The sequence below is a fragment of the Pituophis catenifer genome, unplaced genomic scaffold, assembly GCF_029215685.1.
Source record: "Pituophis catenifer annectens isolate HBS135680 unplaced genomic scaffold, rPitCat1.0.hap2 SCAF_1, whole genome shotgun sequence".
Taxonomy (NCBI): Eukaryota; Metazoa; Chordata; class Lepidosauria; order Squamata; family Colubridae; genus Pituophis; species Pituophis catenifer.
In genome coordinates this window covers 347,577,796-347,596,368 of record NW_027256881.1, presented here as the reverse complement: position 1 = coordinate 347,596,368, position 18,573 = coordinate 347,577,796, and the positions used below count along the sequence as shown (strand labels likewise).

The 18,573-nt window shown below is 43.7% G+C and overlaps 1 protein-coding gene across 1 annotated transcript; it reads left to right on the top strand.

The window, feature by feature from the left end:
• The first annotated feature begins 260 nt into the window (after positions 1-260).
• LOC139312428 (vomeronasal type-2 receptor 26-like) lies at positions 261-17,651 on the top strand. Its single transcript, XM_070937207.1, has 6 exons — positions 261-370; positions 3,413-3,658; positions 4,409-4,700; positions 14,946-15,164; positions 16,577-16,643; positions 16,747-17,651. The coding sequence occupies exons 1-6, from the start codon at positions 261-263 to the stop codon at positions 17,649-17,651; spliced, it is 1,839 nt and encodes a 612-aa protein (XP_070793308.1).
• Positions 17,652-18,573: the final 922 nt, after the last annotated feature.

Below are 18,573 nucleotides of genomic sequence, written 5' to 3'. Positions count from 1 at the left end.
ACACCTCATCCCCTATGACCAAAGATGGGATCTCTTGATCGGACCAAGATGCTGGTACCCACAGCCACTCGGTCTTAGTAAGGTTGAGCCAAAGCCTGTTCCTCCCCATCCAGATCCGCACCGCTTCCAGGCAATGAGACATCATGTCGAGGGCATCGCTGGGTTGGTTTGGGATGGATATAAAAAGCTGGGTATCATCAGCATACTGATGATACCTCACCCCAAAACCCTGGATGATCTCACCCAGTGGCTTCATATAGATGTTGAACAAAAGAGGAGAGAAGACCAACCCCTGGGGCACCCCACAAGTGAGGGGCCTCGGGGACGACCTCTGTCCCCCAGCCAACACCACCTGCAAACGTTCTGAGAGGTAGGAGGAGAACCACCATAAAACAGTGCCTCCCACTCCCAACCCCTAGAGGCGTCGCAGCAAGATACCATGGTCGATGGTATTGAAAGCCGCCAAGAGATCTAATAGGACCAGGACAGAGGATTAACCTCTGTCTCGGGCCCTCCAGATATTATCCACCAGCGCGACCAATGCCGTCTCCATACTGTACCTGGGCCTGAAACCCGATTGGTACGGATCCAGGTACTCCGCTTCATCCAGGGCCAATGGGAGTTGACGTGCCACCACGCTCTCAACAACCTTCACAACAAAGCAAAGGTTGGAGACAGGACGAAAGTTGTTTAAAATAGCTGGGTCCAAAGCAGGTTTCATGAGGAGGGGCCTCACCACCGCCTCTTTCAAGGTGGTATGGAAGCTTCCCTCACCCAAGGATGCATTAATCACTGCCTGGATCCAGCCTCGTGTAACCTCCTGAGCCGAATAAACGAGCCAGGAGGGACACGGGTCCAATACTGTTGTTGGAAGCATGGACCATCCCATGGGAGGCATGGCCCATCCTGAGCCTCCTGCGAGAAGCCAACCTGACCCTGGGCGAACTGGTTGTTAAATCCCTGCACCCCACTATCAAAGGGTTCTGGGCACTGCACTGCAATGGAGGAAAGGGAAATGGAGCAGCCAGCACAAGGGGAGGAGGAGGAGCAGTGAAAGAGGCCTCCTTCCCTCACTCTGGGTGTTCCCTTTCCTGTTTCTCCATTGCAGCCCAGGGCCACGGAGCTTGCCCCACCCACCACCACCCAGATGCCCTCGCTTCTCTGAAGCGTTTCTTTGCCTACCTGATTTCCAGCTCTGTCGCATTTCTCTCTTGCGTTTCTCACCATTGTGTGCAGAGAAACAAGTTTGTGGGACTAAAAAAAATTACTCAATCAATTCCAACTTCATGAGAGCTTTTTTCATGAGAAGATGGAATTGATTTATTGAACTTTTGTTTTCTTTAGTCCCACACACTATTGTTTCCCTGCACACAATGGTGAGAAACGTGACGGAGCTGGAAATCAAGTAGGCAAAGCAATGTTTCGGGGAAGTGAGGGCATCTGGGCGGTGGTGAGGCAAGTTCTTCGGCCCACAAAAACCTCGTCTTTGGCGTCCGACCCCGCAAAGCAGAGAAAGAGTTGCCAGGAAGAAGCCAGTCAGGCTGGGAGTTGCAAATTCTTTCTCCCCTGCCCCAGTCCTCCTCACCTGCCACCCCCAAATTGCATCAGTAAAGGTGGCTGGTGGCTAAGTGAGGGTCAGGAAGCTCTGCCATGCCCAGTGAGGGGGGAAGAAAGGGCAAGAGGAGCCTTGTCTCTCTCCATGTGACCCACTGAAAGGAAGCGGCAGTCTGACCACTTCCCTTCCTCACCCTCTCCAGTGCTGGAAACCAACTGTCAGCGACAGGCCCAGCTGCCCATTTATCTGTCTCACTCTTTGCGTTTCTGGGCTCACCCAGTGCCACAGTCCACCATGCAGGCCTGGAAGGGCGCACCTATGACATGACGATGGGCAGCAGCAGCAGTGGCTGGACATGCTCGGATAAATGATCTATAAACTCATGCAGGGGATGTAGAGCATGCCCAGGAAGCAGATGCAGGCCAAGAGGGCAGCCTTACTCAGGTGCAGCAATGGTGGCAGCTCTGGAGACATCTGTGGGGGAGGAGGAAAAGGAGGAGGAGGGGTGCTGAGACGGGCCCATGGAGAGAGGGAGGGCTCACCTGCAAGCCACCACCCATGAAGAGGCTGCCCAAGTAGCCACTCAGCCTCCTTGCAGAGATGGGAAGCATAAATGAATCTCAAAGTCATCAGGCCATGATCTGACCAGGACAAACGGGAACAGGATAGCTCCCCCTCAGATCCCATTGGAAGTGGCCAAGGCTCAGAAGGACCATGCAGCAGAGTCTGGGGTATAATCCTCAGTTCCCTTTGGAACCCCATTAGTCACTAAGAGTGGACTGGTCAAAGAGATCCAGCCTCCCTGCAGAGAGGAGCAGCAGAAAAGAATCTCAAAGTCATCAGGCCATGATCTGGCCAGGACAAAGATGACAAGGACAGCTCCTCCTCAGATCAGGTTGGAAGTGGTCAGTTTTGAGCTGAGCCAAGAATGATGGTGGCCATGTTGAGATGCCTCTAAGGCCTGCCCCAGGGATGGCAAATGGACATCGCTCAAGACCATAAGGTCTGGGGAACCCCACAGTCAACTGAGAAATGCCCTCCAGAGGCTCAGACAGGGAGGTTTCCCTGCAGCAGGAAGGCTGGTACAGTGGCAATGATTCCTACTGGTTCAGTAGGAAAAGAATTTCAGACCTGGCAATTTGGGGAGCAGCACCCCAAAAGACCCAAAGAGACACCCAGATGACAATTGCTACCCTTAGGCTACAGCAACAGAAGTTTGCAAGTCTTGCCAAAAAAAATTGCAGTTAATATCCTGAGATACTTCCTCAAACTCCATTTCTGCCTCGTGCCATTTTTGGCAAGTAGCACTCCTATGATCTGACCCAACTAGGGCATAAGCCAAAATCCATCTTGTGTGCAGGGGTCACTTTCATGTATGTCAACTACACAACTTCCCCATGACTCCATCTGCTCTGGGAATTACGAGACACAAAGATGTTTTTCATTCTGCTGCATGAAGAGAAGCTGTTGCTAAGGGGATAGACACTGGCTCTTCCTTGCAATTATCAGAAGAACAGTCATTCTTCATGCATCCCCTGTGGATTTCAGACACAAAGATCTTCCAGGATAAAACCTGCTTTAAAAATATCTCTGAGTTCTCCAGCTGTGGGGAGGAGGCAGAATGTGTCACCTTAGCCTGCCTTGCAGAGAGCTCACTCCTGGGTTTGAAGAGACTCACATGCCTTTGTTTCCTCTTTGGTCACAGCCCAAACACAGGTAAAAAGAAGCATTTTTGATATAAATTTCTCTTGATGCCATCCAGGTGGCAGAGGTGGTGTCTGCTCTGCTAACGTTCCAGTGAGATTTCAAGAGCAACCTTCATATCAGTTTCTGCATAAACCTCGATTTCTATCCTAGGAGGGAAGGTGATAAGAATGACCAGGCAGGAGTCATGCAACTGTTGATCCTGATGCTCTTCTGGCTCCTGGCTCCAACTACAGCAAAGAGGCTGCAAACCATCTGTGAGCTCAGAGATTATATCGATTTAGATGGAATCTTCTACAGGCCTGGTGATCTCATTATTGGTGGGAATTTGCCCTTCGGAGACATGTACCCGTCTGATGTCCAAGACTTTAATAAAGTGAATCATAATCCCGCTATTAGGTAAGTTTCAGCTGGATGTGAAACATGCAGATAATTATTCTCTTTGCTTGACATTCAGGGCCTTTTTTTCAAAAAAAAAAATACTTCTACTATTTGTACTGTCCTGGTGTAGTTCACATTTTGTGCTTTTCTCCATAAAGTAGCAAGCTCTTCAAATAGGTTGGAATTCTCAATCGCTTCACCAGGAAGATGATAAACAACAAAAATAAAGAAGGAAGCTGTGCTGTCTTAATGAATTAGTCAAATTATTATATTTATCTCCCCAGTAAATTCTGGTAGAAAATACAAATAAAAACTCAGCACTCTTCAAGTGTTCAGGAGTTACAAAGATTCCTCTCAGTGCTGGAATCAGCATTTCTCATGAATAATGGCCTTCAGTAAATCTCTGAGGTGACCTCGCTGTAGTTCTGTGCTCATCAATCTTTACCACACCTGAAGAAGCTGCTCAAGGAGAGACCTTAAATAATTACATTATAAAAGGAGCAGTTGGAAAGGATTACAGCCACTGCAGCAGAGTGAATATGGCAGGGATGATAGAGAGTATAAAACAGTCCATAATACCTATGGAAAGGGTTGTCTCCTTTCTCACAAAGTCATCCAAGTTTAGCCAAGGGAAATCCTTTGAAAGAAACCCAACCCCAATGAAATTTGGGAGTTTCGGCCCCCAAAATTCCCCCCAAACAGTAAAGCAAGTTCTACAGCCAGGCACAAGATTTCCTGTAATATTTGCCAATGTTTTGCTCACTACAGACCCATCACCAGTTACTACCAGCAGTTCTTTGCACTGATGTTTGCTGTCTCTGAGGTCAATAAGGATTTTCTTCTGCTCCCCAACATCACCCTTGGCTTCCACATCTATGCACATTTCCAGACTGGGGTACTTATTTCCTTAAACAGCCTCTCCATGCTCTCCTCACAAGACCATGTGGTTCCAGGTTACAAATGTGACCAGCAGGACACTCTGCTCTCCGTCATTGGTGATCTGAGTGCCATATTCTCAAGGCAGATGGCCTCCATCTTCAGCATCTTCAAGGTCCCACAGGTAAGAGAGCTCCACTGGATACAATATGGATAATTCAAAGATGAAAACACACACATAAGCCAAGAGGAAACTAAAGGTAGTTTGTGGGAGGCACATCATGAGCCTGTGACTCTTCGTTTATTCTTCATAAAATGGTAGCCATCATTTTAGTGACATTTATTTCCTGTATCAGGTTGTTGGGTTCTTCTCTTGTCTTCTGACATATCACAATCAGTCAAGATGTGTAAGTGGTGGCTCTCCCTAAGAAGGGAAGGAGATGAAGCTTGCCAGGTTGACTGATGGAGCAAAATCCACACAATGGTGACTCCTAAAGTTGCCCTAAGACTTTACTTTGTCTTTGAAAGATGAATCTCATTGTTTTTCAGCTCGGTGTTGGCTTTGAGTTCTCTCAGGAAGAGAGAAGGGTTTATCCTTCCTTCTTCTGGATTAATCCCAAGGAATCTCCTCAGTATGTGGGTTTAGTGCAGCTGCTCCTTTATTTCCAGTGGAACTGGGTTGGTCTTATGGCCCCTCAAGATGACAGGGGAGAACGTTTCATTTCAATTCTGACGCCAATGCTCCAGGAGAAGGAGATCTGCCTGGTGTTCACTGAAAGTTTAAAAATAGATGATCTTCAGATTAGAATAGAGAAAATGCTTCTCAAGTTACAGACTTGGATAAAAACTGAAGTGATTATTCTGTTTGGAAACTATGGTTGTACTTACACTGTACAGTTACTTTTAGCTTGCCATGAAACGTTGAGCAACAGAACCTTGCAGAATGTTTGGATCTTAACTTCCCATTGGAAACTTAGTCTGGAGGAATCTGAAAAAACATTTCTAAAGCCTTTCCATGGAATCCTGCATTTCAGGGACCACACCCGGGATGTTTCAGAATTCAGCCATTTCCTCCTGTCTTTAGACCCCTTGAGCCCCCAAGGAGATGTCTTTCCCCCAGAACTGTGGGAATCTGTCTTTCATTGCACACTCCACAAACCAGGCAATATCACTCCAAAGGGGGGAAAACAATGTACAGGAAAGGAGAATTTGCAGAATCTGCCAGATTACGTTTTTGAAATAAGCATGACAGGTGAAAGTTACAAGATCTACAATGCCATTTATGCTGTGGCACACGCTTTACATGCAATGTTTGCATCCAGAGCCCAACCGACCATGATGAGGCTTGGAAAGAGGATCTCCAATATCCAGTCATGGCAGGTAATTTCTGTGGCTTCCTTAGAGAGGAAGCTTCCCATATGCATTCCTTCAATTACTGATTAAATATCTTCTGGTTATTATATCAATGCATATTCAAAACAATTATTAGAAAAATGTGAATTAAGAATAATGTTTTGTTGGAAGAGTTTGGGGGGGGGGAAGAGATGGAAACAAAGGAGCTGTCCATAAGACCCGTTGTTGTTTTTGTTGTTGTTTTAAAATAATTTTTATTAAACAATTTTGTCTTTAAAAACAACTTAAAAAACAACCACAAATACATAAAAACAAACAAAGCAAACAATATATGCCATCTAAATTTATTTTACAGCTTTCTGTATTGGCATATGTATTTTGCTTTTGTGGTTCTCTATTCTATCATATCTATTTACTTCTTGATAGTAGTATAATATCATTACATCAATGTATATATTAACCCATATAGTAGTATTCATTATTCTTGTCTACCGACTTATATTTATTTATATTCACATCTCTTTGTTTAATGTTTTTCAATTACTCCAATTTAGGTTTCATCAGTACTAAGATAAACATTTCCTGTTTTGGTTTCTATTTTCAAACCAACTATACATGTTATTCCATACTTCATAATAGTCCGAATCATCCCTCTCTTTTAGCTCCATAGTCATTTTATCCATTTCTGTGCATTCAAGAATTTTTCTAATTGCTATTTTATCTGAAGGTAAATTATTTTGTTTCCAGTTTTGTGAAAATATGATTCTTGCTGCAGTGAGTATGTGTAGTGTGATGTATTGAAGTTTTTTGTTCATTTTCGAGTCCAGTATTCCTAATAAAAATAGTTCTGGTTTCAAATCTTTTTTTTTTTTTTGGTCTTAATTTCTTCCAGCCATTTTTGAATTTTGCACCAATATTTCCTTGTGATGGGGCACGTCCACCACATGTGATGGAATGTTCAAAATTTGTGGTTACATCTCTAGCATTTGGGGGATAAATTTGGGTACATTTTGGCCAATCTCGCTGAGGGCAAATGCCATCTATAAATCATTTTATAGAGGTTTTCTTTGTAGGGGACTGCTGTTGTAAATTTATAGTTCCTTGTCCATAGTTTGTCCCACTGTTCTAATTCTTCCTGTCCTCTACCATCCCCTGGAGTCCATTTAAGCTCATGCCTCCTGCTTCAGTGACTCCATCCAGCCACCCCATTCTCTGTCGTCCCCTTCTTCTTTTGCCCTCAATCCTTCCCAGCATTAGGCTCTTATCCAGTGACTCCTTCCTTCTCATTAGGTGGCCAAAGTATTTCAGTTTCATCTTCAGGATCTTGCCTTCTAAAGAGCAGTCAGGGTTGATCTCCTCTAGGACTCCCTGGTTTGATTGCCTTGCAGTCCAAGGGACTTGCAGGAGTCTTCCCAGCACCAGAGTTCAAAGGCCTCCATTCTCTGGTGCTCAGCCTTTCTTATGGTCCAACTTTCACAGCCACACATTGCAACTGGGAAAAAGATAGCCTTGACTATACGCACTTTTGGTGGCAGGGTAATGTTTCTGCTTTTTAGTAAGCTATCTAGATTTGCCACAGCTTTCCTCCCCAGGAGCAAGCATCTTTTAATTTCTTGGCTGCAGTCCCCATCTACGGTGATCTTGGAGCACAGGAAAATAAAATCTGTCACTACCTCCATTTCTTCTCCATCTATTTGACAAGAATTGAGAGGGCTGGATGCCATGATCTTAGTTTTCTTAATGTTCAGTTTCAAGCCAATTTTTGCACTCTCTTCCTTCACCCACATCAAGAAGCTCTGTGGTTCCTCTTTACTTTCTGCCATTAGAGTGGTATCTTCTATATATCTCAGTTTGTTGATATTTCTCCCAGCAATCTTAATTCCATCTTGTGATTCATCTAGCCCTGCCTTTCTCATGATCTGCTCTGCATATAAGTTAAATAGACAGCCTTTCCTAACTCCTTTCTCAATTTTGAACCAATTGGTGGTTCCATGACCAGTTCTCACTGTTGTTTCTTGACCCGCATATAGGTTTCTCAAGAGGCAAATAAGATGGTCTGGCACTCCCATATTTTAAAGAACTTGCCACAATTTGTTGTGATCCACACAATCAAAGGCTTTAGCATAGTCAATGAAGCAGAAGTAGATGTTTTTCTGGAACTCCCTAACTGAATCTCCTCGATCCAGCGTATGTTGGCAATTTGATCTCTAGTTCCTCTGCCTCTTTGAAATCCTGCTTGTACTTCTGGTAGTTCTCGATCCACTTACTGCTGGAGTCTAGCTTGTAGGATTTTGAGCAGAACTTTACTAGCATGTGAAATGAGTGCAATGGTGTGGTAGTTTGAACATTCTTTGTCATTGCCCTTCTTTGGAATTGGAATGTAAACTGACTTTTTCCAATCCTGTGGCCACTGTTGAGTTTTCCAAATTTGCTGACAAATTGAGTGTAGCACTTTGACTGCATCCTCTTTTAAGATTTTGAATAGCTCAGCTGGAATATTGTCACCTCCACTAGCTTTGTTGCTGCTCAGATTTCCTAAGGACCATTTGACTTCACATTCCAGGGTCTCTGGCTCGAGGTCAATGACCAGCCCATTGTGGTTATCAGGGACGTTAAGCTTCTTCTTGTATAGTTCCTCTGTATAATTTTGCCACCTCTTCTTAAACTCTTCGGCCTGTGTTAGGTCCCTGCCATTTTGGTCCTTTATCATGCCCATCTTTGCATGAAACTTTCCCTTCATATCTCCAATTTTCTTGAAGAGATCTCTGTTCTTCCCAATTCTTTTTTTTTATTATTCTATTTCTTTGTACTGTTCATTTAAGAAGGCATTCTTATCTCTTCTAGCTATTCTCTGGAATTCTGCATTCAATTGGGTGTATCTTTCTCTTTCTCCCTTGCCTGTCAGGGTTCCAAGTAACACCCCCAATGAATGAAAACTCCAAGGCTTGAGTTTCCTCAAAATTGCATTTAATTAGAGATGTCATATTGGGACATCTGGGAAAACTCGAATCTGAAAGTTTCCAAGTTTTCTCCACCCAAAGAAAAGTTCAAGTTCCTGCCCAGCACCCCCAAGAGTCCATCACATGGTCCAATCAAACATTGTTCCAACCGGAGATGCCTCTCAGTTCCAGCCTTCGAGGTGCAGGGCAAGTTGTCCTTGACTTCTTGAGAAAAGAATGTTATTATTACTATACATCACCCATATTCCATACAATCCCCCCTCCCAATTTCCCACAGTAGTAAATGTAGCAGGTCTGAAGGCCTAATACAAAAGATGGCTTCCAGGCCTGACATTGCCTTTCGCTTCCCTTCTTTCTTCAGCCACTTATAAAGCTTCCTCAGAGAACCATTTTGCTTTCTTGAATTTCTTTTTCTTAGGGATGGTTTGAGTTGCTACCTCTTCTGCAATGTTGCCAACCTCTGTCCATAGACCTTCAGGCATTCTTTCTACCAGATCTAATTCCTTAAATCTATTTGTCACCTCTACTGTATCAGGGATATGATTTAGTTCATTCCTGAGTAGCCTAGTGCTTTTCCCTACTTTCTTCAATTTAAGCCTAAATTTTGCAAGGAGAAGCTCATGATCTGAGCCACAGTCAGCTCCTGGTCTTGTTTTTACTGACTGTAAAGAGCTTCTCCATCTTTGGCTGCAGAGCACATAGTCAATTTGATTTCTGTGTTGACTGTCTGGTGATGTCCATGTGTAGAGTCATCTCTTGGGTTGTTGGAAAGGAGTGTTTGCTATGACCATCCTATTTTCTTGACAAAATTCCATCAGCCTGTGCCCTGATTCATTTTGTACTCCAAGGCCAAACTTGCCTGTTATTCCAGTTATCTTTTGGCTTCCTATTTTAGCATTCCAATCCCCTATGATAATAAGTGTCAGGGAGATGATTAATCCCATCCTGGCTCTGGGATAATCGCACCTTAATTAAGAGGGGGCGGATCGTGGCCATTCCTTGTTGCGTACTTTAAGAAAACAAACCCGAAGAATAAAGAATAAAAGTTCACGTAGTTCAGGTTCAGGCTCCTGCATCTCTGTGAAAAGTTCCTTTCTGTAGGTAACATGCAATGCTGCACCACTGTCCAAAGTCCACAGGAGTCGTCTGTCGTACTCTGAATGAGGTTGTGGATCATTGGCTAAAGCCAATGTGGCAAGTGGAGCTTGTGGATCATGCCTGGGACCACGACAACCTTGTCTTCTGCCTCTGCCTCCTCTGGAATCTGTTCCTCTGGGCTGGTACGAGACGGGAGCTGGAACTCGTTGGGGACAATCCCGGGTGGCATGTCCCATACGATCATAAATGTAGCATCTTGGCATCCTTGGAACGAAGGCTCTTCCTCGGAAGGGACGCCTCGCTGGAGCTCTTGATGCGGGTGGTCCTCTCAAATGTGGCGTGGCTAACATGAGTGCTTCTTCTTCAATTAAAAGTCTGCACACATGGTCCACTGTGCGTTGAGCAATAGGCACTTGGTTAATCTTTGTAATGGCATCTTTCCATTCATTATTCAATGAGTTAATAATAATGCTGATCATTTGAATATCATCAATATTATAGCCTCTTTCTCTCAATTCTGTTCTGATTCCTTTCAGTTTGGTTAAATGTCCTCCAGGTTTCAATCTCGAACCATGGAACTCAGACATGAGTAAACATGAAGATTCAAGTGAAACAGGCCTGTAGCAATTTTCCAATTGGGCCCAAATTTGTTGGGCTGTTGCATTAGGCGGAAAGGTGACCTGCAGTTCAGTATCCATGGACATCAATAATGTTGTGCAAGCTCTAGTCTCTAAGTCTCTTATTGCAGGAGTCCATGGCTGAGCAGGAGGATAAAAAATCATACAGTGAGTGCCTTCTCTGCGAAGTAACAATCCAATCTCACTGACCCAGGCCTTATAATTCTGTCCTGTCATCTTTAATTTGGACTCACCAGCTAGTGGAGCAACAGAAAATGCCTGGTGAGGAACATGCATTTGGTATGCTGGCTGTGCTGGTAAAAATACCTGTGGTATTTGTTGTGCTTGCTGTGGACCGGCTGAAGGCACTTGTGCGTGCGCTTGTGGCTGAGGCTGCTGCTGCTGCATATGAGCTGCAATATTAGCATGACCTGCTGGAGACGCAGTCATTTGCCTTTGCTGCATTGCTGTTCCATCTAAAAGGACACCAGCACCACCAGGGGGTGCTGAAGTTTGGGCCTGTGGAGACACTTATGGCGTTGCAGCCTGAATATCTGAATAAGTTAAGGACATGTTTGCTAAAATCTGTTGCAATACTTCAAAATGTCCATGTAGACTACGTTGCCTTTCAGCTTTCTCTAGTAAATTACTTTGGCCAGCAGATGGTGCTGCACCTTTAGTTTCGGGCAGCTCAGATAATTTCTGTGCCTTCGTGGCATATGTAATCTCAGAAGGGAGGACTTTGTGTGACGTGTGCACTGCTCTCTGTTCTGATTGGCCTGACACAAAATCCACCAGAGGGAGTGTTTTTGGCTCTGAAGAAGAAGGAGCCAAAATGGTGCTTTTAGAGATTTTAAAGTCACTAGACTGTCTCTCATCTCGCTCAAGCATAGATAAATCCATTTGTGCCTGGGATAGCTCATTTTCATAAAATTTTATATGGTTACGATAGGCTTTTATAGCTTTCTCATGCTGGGTGAGCTCAGAGCTTTGAGGAGAATAATGAATTATTTCTCTCTCTGCGTGGGAGGAAATATGCTCGGCAGTTTGTGAAAACTTTAGCCTTGCATCAAGCGTTACAAATTCAGAAGGTTCTGGGAGGACTTTTTTAGAGCTTGCAAATTCAGAAGAAAATGCTACTGACCTCAGTTGTAGCTCATTATCTTCAAAAGCAATTTTTCTCTTATCTCCCTTCGTTTCTTCTCCCACGGCTTCTTGTTCCGGTCGTGTGGCTGAAGCAAGGGGCTGGAAGTCTGAAAAGTTCTTTTCTGGAAGTTCTTTCTGCCACCTCTTCATTGGAAAGATCAATCAAATCATTTACGAAGAGTGGTCTTAGTTTCATTTTGCCTTTTTTCTTCTTCTTCGGCATCTTAGTAGACAATTTAATTAGCGTTCCTCAGTCGCAAATCAATCATCTAGCTAATCTAGCCTAGAGGTCTTATCAAAGTAACAAGCAAGGAAAAAAGCCATAATTTTAACCATCCTCTGCTACCAGGTGTCAGGGCGATGATTAATCCCATCCTGGCTCTGGAATAATTGCACCTTAATTAAGAGGGGGCGGATTGTGGCCATTCCTTGTTGCATACTTTAAGAAAACAAACCCGAAGAAATATCTTCTAAGAAAACTCATTTATTTGTTTTAAAGAAAATAAAAAACATCTCACTAGCTAAGTAATTACATCTTGGCAAAGCTCGCTCCTGCCGGACCTATCTGGCAGGAGAACAAAGGAAGAAGTGTGTAAAGGAATGTGGGTGGATGGACATGCATAGTAGCATCAGAGATAAGGATTCTTGGCAAACTACGGAAAGTCTTATAGTTCAAAAATAGAGCTCAGCTGGTAAATAAAAAAATGCAGTGAAAGGTGGAAAGGTGAGTGTAAGGTATTCTACTGAAGAAAATGGAGCAGAAGAAAATGCTACTTGGAGCAGTGTAATGAATCAGACTCCTTTCTTCATTTTGTATGGCTACAAGCCCGATCTTCAAGATGAAGGAGCCAAAATGGCGCTTGTAGAGATTTTAAAGTCACTAGACTGTCTCTCATCTTGCTCAAGCATAGATAAATCCATTTGTGCCTGGGATAGCTCATGTTCATAAAATTTTATATGGTTATGATAGGCTTTTATAGCTTTCTCATGCTGGGTGAGCTCAGAGCTTCGAGGAGAATAATGAATTATTTCTCTCTCTGCATGGGAGGAAATATGCTCGGCAGTTTGTGAAAACTTTGGCCTTGCACCAAGCGTTACAAATTCAGAAGGTTCTGGGAGGACTTTTTTAGAGCTTGCAAATTCAGAAGAAAATGCTACTTGGAGCAGAAGGTGACCTTCTGCTACAAGTAGGCACAGTGAGTGCCTTCTCTGTGAAATAACAATTCAATCTCACTGACCCAGGCCTTATAATTCTGTTCTGACATCTTTAATTTTGAATCACCAGCTAGTGGAGCAACAGAAAATGCCTGGTGAGGAACATGCATTTGGTATGCTGGCTGTGCCGGTAAAAATACCTGTGGTATTTGCTGTGCTTGCTGTTGACCGGCTGAAGGCACTTGTGCGTGCGCTTGTGGCTGCTGCTGCTGCTGCATTTGAGCTGCAAAATTAGCATGACATCATTTTTTGGTGTTAATTCTATAAGGTGCTGTAGGACTTCATAGAACCAGTCAACTTCATCCTCTTCAGCACCAGTGGTTGGGGCATAGACTTGGACTGCTGTGATGTTGAATGGGTTGCCTTGAATTCAAACTGAGATCATTCTGTCATTTTGGAGATTGAATCCCAGTATTGCTTTTCCTACTCTTTTATTGATTATGAAGGCTACTCCATTTCTTTTGAGGGATTCTTGCCCACAGTAGTATACCTGATGGTCATCTGAATTAAATTCACCCATTCCTGTCCATTTTAGTTCACTGATTACTAAGATGTCGATATTCAGTCTTGTCATCTCTTGTTTGACCATGTCCAGCTTGTCTTGATTGGATGGATCTTACATTCCAGGTTCCTATGGAGTACAGATATTTACAGCATTGGACTTTGCTTTCACTATCAGATACATCCACAGTTGAGCATCCTTTTGGGTTTGGCCCAGGGGTGAAATGCTCCCAGTTCGGACCGGATCGCCTGATCCAGTAGCAATGGCCGCGGGTAGTTCGGAGAACCGGTAGGAAAAATCCCTGCACCCCCCCCCCTCCCCATACCCAGCTGAACGGTCATCAGAGGCTGGTTTTTTTACTTTTAAAAGCATTTTTTCTGCAACCTCTTCGGCTGAAGAGGTTGTAGAAAAAATTGTTTTAAAAGTAAGGAAAAAAAAGTTGGCCACGCCCACCCAGTCACATTACCTGCCCACCAAGCCACGCCCACAGAACCGGTAGTAACAAATTTTACATTTCACCACTGCTTTGGCCCAGTCACTTCTGTTGTCACCAAGGCCCACATAGTTAATATTAAATACAAAACAATTCCAAAAAACAAACAGATTTTATTAAAATAGCTGAGAATTAACTCATTCTCAGCATATTCCCAATTAAATTGAAAGTAAAGTTCTCAAAACACCATTCTTCAGTTTATCTCTGACCTTGGGATAATTAGGCAAACTGCCAAATGCATTTCTTGGCAACAGTTCAGGAACAGAAGATGCTGACAAGAAAGAAACACATCTGAACACGAAGCAAATCTCTCAACGGTTGTTTTCCGGCAAAGGGGCCAAGAGCCGTTGCTGGTCTTTTAAGCCTCATGAGAGGGGCCAATCATCTCTTGGACCTACTCCCGAGTCGTCCTCTCTGCTTTAGCTCCTCCTGCCTTCTGGCAATTCTTCTGATACGTGCACTAGGAACAGGCTCCTTCTGTTCCTCTGCCTCTCTACTGTCAGCCTCTGGAGGCTCCGAAGTCCGTGCATCACTCCCCGATGGCCCTGGCTCCATCTCTGCCTCCGATGCAGAGCCCTCATCCAGGCCTTCCCCAGCCTCCAGGACTGATCCATGTTCTTCCTCAGCCCCATCGCTGTCTGACTCTGCTATTAGTTCCGCAGGCTGCTGGCGGACCACAACAGCTTGATTCTTTCTGGCACTACTAGGACTAGCCCTCTGCTCTTCCCCAATAACATATTGGACACCTTCTGACCTGAAGGGCTCATCTTCCAGCGTCATATATTTTTGCCTTTTGGTACTACCAAAAGGGGGTTTTCATGGCAAAGATACTAGAGTGGGTTGCCATTTCCTTCTCCAGTGGGTCACGTTTTGTCAGAGCTCTCTATGATGACCTCTCCATCTTGGGTGACCCTGCATGGCATAGCTCATAGCTTCATTGAGCTACACAAGCCCCTTCACCACAACAAGGCAGTAATCCATAAAGAGGGCCATAACCGTAGCTCTAACTAAATAGTCCTATTTCTAAACGTCTCTTTTATTTCAGATTCTTGCCTATTTGAGGAATGTGCAGTTCAACAACAGTGCTGGAGATGAGGTCTCCTTCTCAGAAGATGGACTGGAATCTGCTCGTTATGATCTTTTGAATTGGATTCTCCTCCCCAATCGATCCTTTGTTCCCATAAAAGTTGGGCAAGTAAATCCTAAAGCTCTCCCAGGCCAAGATTTCACCATTAACTCTGATGGAATCATCTGGGGCACAAAGGTGAGCTGCAAGGAAATGTTGTAAGTTCAGGGAAAGAGTCATTCTCTTCCTGAGATGCAGAACGTCTTTCTAACTTGAAAAATGATCAATTGAATCAGAAATTATTGCATTTGGTGAAAAATCTGCTTTGCACACAACACCTTTGAGGTCTAATTTATGCCATTCCACAAACAATTAGACTTGGAATTGACTTCTGCTTGAAACACAGGATGCAATTAAAAAGAAGCAACAGAATCACTTCCTCTCAGTTGTATCCTGACAGTTCTTTCTTTTAGAAATTCTCTTGTCACAAGAGTTCACAAGACTTCTTCTGCAGGCTGAGTCTCCAGTTTCAATCTCCCACATTCATAGGTGTGTCTGGAATGCCACTGGCCTGAATCCTTCACGACTGTTCTTGATTTCTGATAGACACTGGCAATATGTTTCTTTAGAAGAGAATCTGAACATAGAAGAAGGAATAAGGAAGGAAAATAGGATTGGGGAAAAGAATGAATGCAGCAGGTTCATTGCTCAGGCCATCTCAAGTATTTCTTTTTTCTCCATCAGAAGGTGCCCTTTGCCAGGTGTGGCATGAAGAGGTGCCATGCAGGAGAGAGGAGAAGAGTTCCAGAGGGAGAGCAGGTTTGCTGCTACCATTGTGAGGCTTGTCCAGAAGGGACTTTTTCTAATCAGACAGGTAAACAGGACTTCAAATATAGATCTTCCAGGATCAAAGAAGACATTCATTAAGTCATTTTTGTCATTTTAAGAAGATTGACATGAAACCATATTTTTCAGCAAAACCTTTCAGTTCACAGATATAAACTGCCCTGGCCCCAGAGGCACCTTTCCCGATCCTCAGCAGTTCCATGCAGGATAGCTTTAGGGCAGAATTTATGAATGTCCAACTTGGATTTCCACTCCTACTCTAACCTCCTATTGGAAAAAGCGCCTTCCACTCTTTCGTGAGGAAGTGGGGTGTGTGGTCCAAGCTTTAATTTTTATTATTTATATTATGCTTCTTCTGTCACCACTATCAACCTCTGAGTTAATAGACCTGCCAGGGAAAGAGGACATTCATCCTGGAAATGCACAGTGGAAATGGAAATGCACAGTGAAAGGACAGCTGGAACTGGATAAATCCTTGTCTCTGGCTAATCCATTCTCAGGATCATCATAAACAAAGGATTATTTGCTCTTTTTAATTCCCCATAAATAGCATAGGGGACATTTTATTTATTTATTTATTTATTTATTTATTTATTTATTTATTTATTTATTAAGCTTATATGCCGCCCTCTCTCTGGAAGGACTCAGGGCGGCTCACAGCAATAAAAACAGATAAAATCAATATTAAGTGTTAAAAACCATTAAAACTCCCCTTAAAAACCCCTTCAGTCCAATCCAGCCTTGCGGAATAACCATGTCTTAAGGTCACGGTGGAAAAAGCGCAGGTCAGGGGCCACCCGGAGCTCCAGGAGGACATTACTCCCTTTGTAGGTAGGTCAACAGCAAAATGGCAACACTCATATCATTTATGTGGGAGGAATAATCTGCATGGTACTTGCTGAAGGAATCCTTAGACAAAGACTTTTGATTTCAGATGCAGGTCGCTGTGAACCCTGCCCAGAAGACCAATTTCCCAACACAGACAAGGACCAATGCATTGCCAAGATGATCCACTTCCTTTCCTATCAAGACACCCTGGGATACACCTTAGTTTCTCTTGCTCTTTTTCTCTCAGTGATCACTTCTGCAGTCCTGGTGATTTTCTATAAACATCATGACACACCAATTGTTAAAGCCAACAACCGAGATCTCACCTACATCCTCTTGGTCTCCCTCTTGCTCTGCTTCCTCTGCTCCTTCCTCTTCATTGGTCAACCTGGGAAGGTCACCTGTCTTATACGACAATCTGCCTTTGCCATTCTCTTTTCTCTTGCAGTTTCCTCTGTGTTGGCAAAGACTGTAATGGTGGTTCTGGCCTTCATGGCTACCAAGCCAGGGAACAGGACAAGGAAACTCTTAGGAAAACCACTGACCAACTCCATTGTCATAGCCTGTCCCCTGATCCAAGCCCTTCTTTGTGCCACCTGGCTGGGAACCTCTCCTCCATTTCCCAGCTGTGACTTTCACTCCTTGTTTGGAGAAATCATCTTGGAATGCAAGGAAGGCTCAGCTTTAATGTTTTACATTATCCTTGCTTACCTAGGTTTTTTGGCCTTCATCAGTTTCACAGTGGCATTTCTAGCTAGGAAATTGCCTGATAGTTTTAATGAAGCCAAGTTCATTACTTTTAGCATGCTGGTCTTTTGCAGTGTTTGGATCTCCTTCCTCCCCACCTACCTGAGCACCAAAGGGAAATTCATGATGGCTGTGGAGATTTTCTCCATTTTGGCCTCTGGAGCTGCTCTCTTGGCTTGTATCTTTTCCCCCAAATGCTACATTATTCTACTGAGGCCGGATCTGAATTGTAGAGAAAATATAGTAAGAAACAAGAATTTCTAACTAATGCAAAGGCAAATATAAATGCCTCATTTATATTTGTCTTTCAGGCATGTTTAGAATCTGATTTTTTTAAAAAAAAGTTGACAAGAAGGAGGAACATGTCCATTAAAAAATTCCTTCTCATGTGCTGCAATTGGTTACATGTCCGGTCCCATAGATTTCTATTGGGATGCTGCCATTCTGGTGGGAAGGGGACGCTTGGGAAGGGGGTTGTGCAGGGTTTCATTTGCATTGCTTTGCTGTACCTTGTGGGAAAAAGGGAGTGGGGAAGGAATGTGCCTTAGGTCATTCTAGGGAGGGGGAAGGAATGCGCTTTGAGCCATCTGTTTTATCTCACCACTAGAGAAAGTGAAATTGAACTGCCTGGGAGTTGACAGTGATTACCATCTCTACCCAAGGTTCTCAAAACATCTTCGCACTTTAGGATTAGCTCAATGTTGAACTGGACATTGGGAGGGGCTTTGCTTGTAGCAGTTTAGCCTAACGCTTTGAGTGGGAAACTTCAGTTCCTTCCTACATTTCCTTTGCTATCACTGTCTTTCAATAAAAGTTCCTTTTGAAACAATAATTGTTTCAAGAGTTCTGCTTTCTTGAGAAGACTGGCGAGGCAGGACCTTACATGACAATTTACCTGTGGTCAGCAACGATCCTCCAGTCTTTGTTTATCATGTTTTCAAAGTGTCCTCAGTGATGTCCAGAGCCCTGATTTGATGGGAAGCTTGTTCATAAAGATGCGTTTATTATTACAAGGAGGGAATATTCTCATTTTATTCCTTTTAATTTAGTTCATTTTTAAGTTAGTATTTTAAAGGGATGTGCTCAGTATTCGTGTTTTTAAGCAAATATGGTTGTTTCCTTAGATAACTGAGGCATTATAGAATTACCGACCACTTTTCAAATGGTAGAGTTTAAATCCCTCTCA

Bases quoted from the DNA above. Each gene is read 5' to 3' on its own strand.
- LOC139312428 (XM_070937207.1), top strand. From the start codon at position 261: ATGTTGAACAAAAGAGGAGAGAAGACCAACCCCTGGGGCACCCCACAA. The intron at 371-3,412 runs GTAGGAGGAGAA...TTTCTATCCTAG, and splicing joins ACCTGCAAACGTTCTGAGAG to GAGGGAAGGTGATAAGAATG. The intron at 3,659-4,408 runs GTAAGTTTCAGC...TGCTCACTACAG, and splicing joins AATCATAATCCCGCTATTAG to ACCCATCACCAGTTACTACC.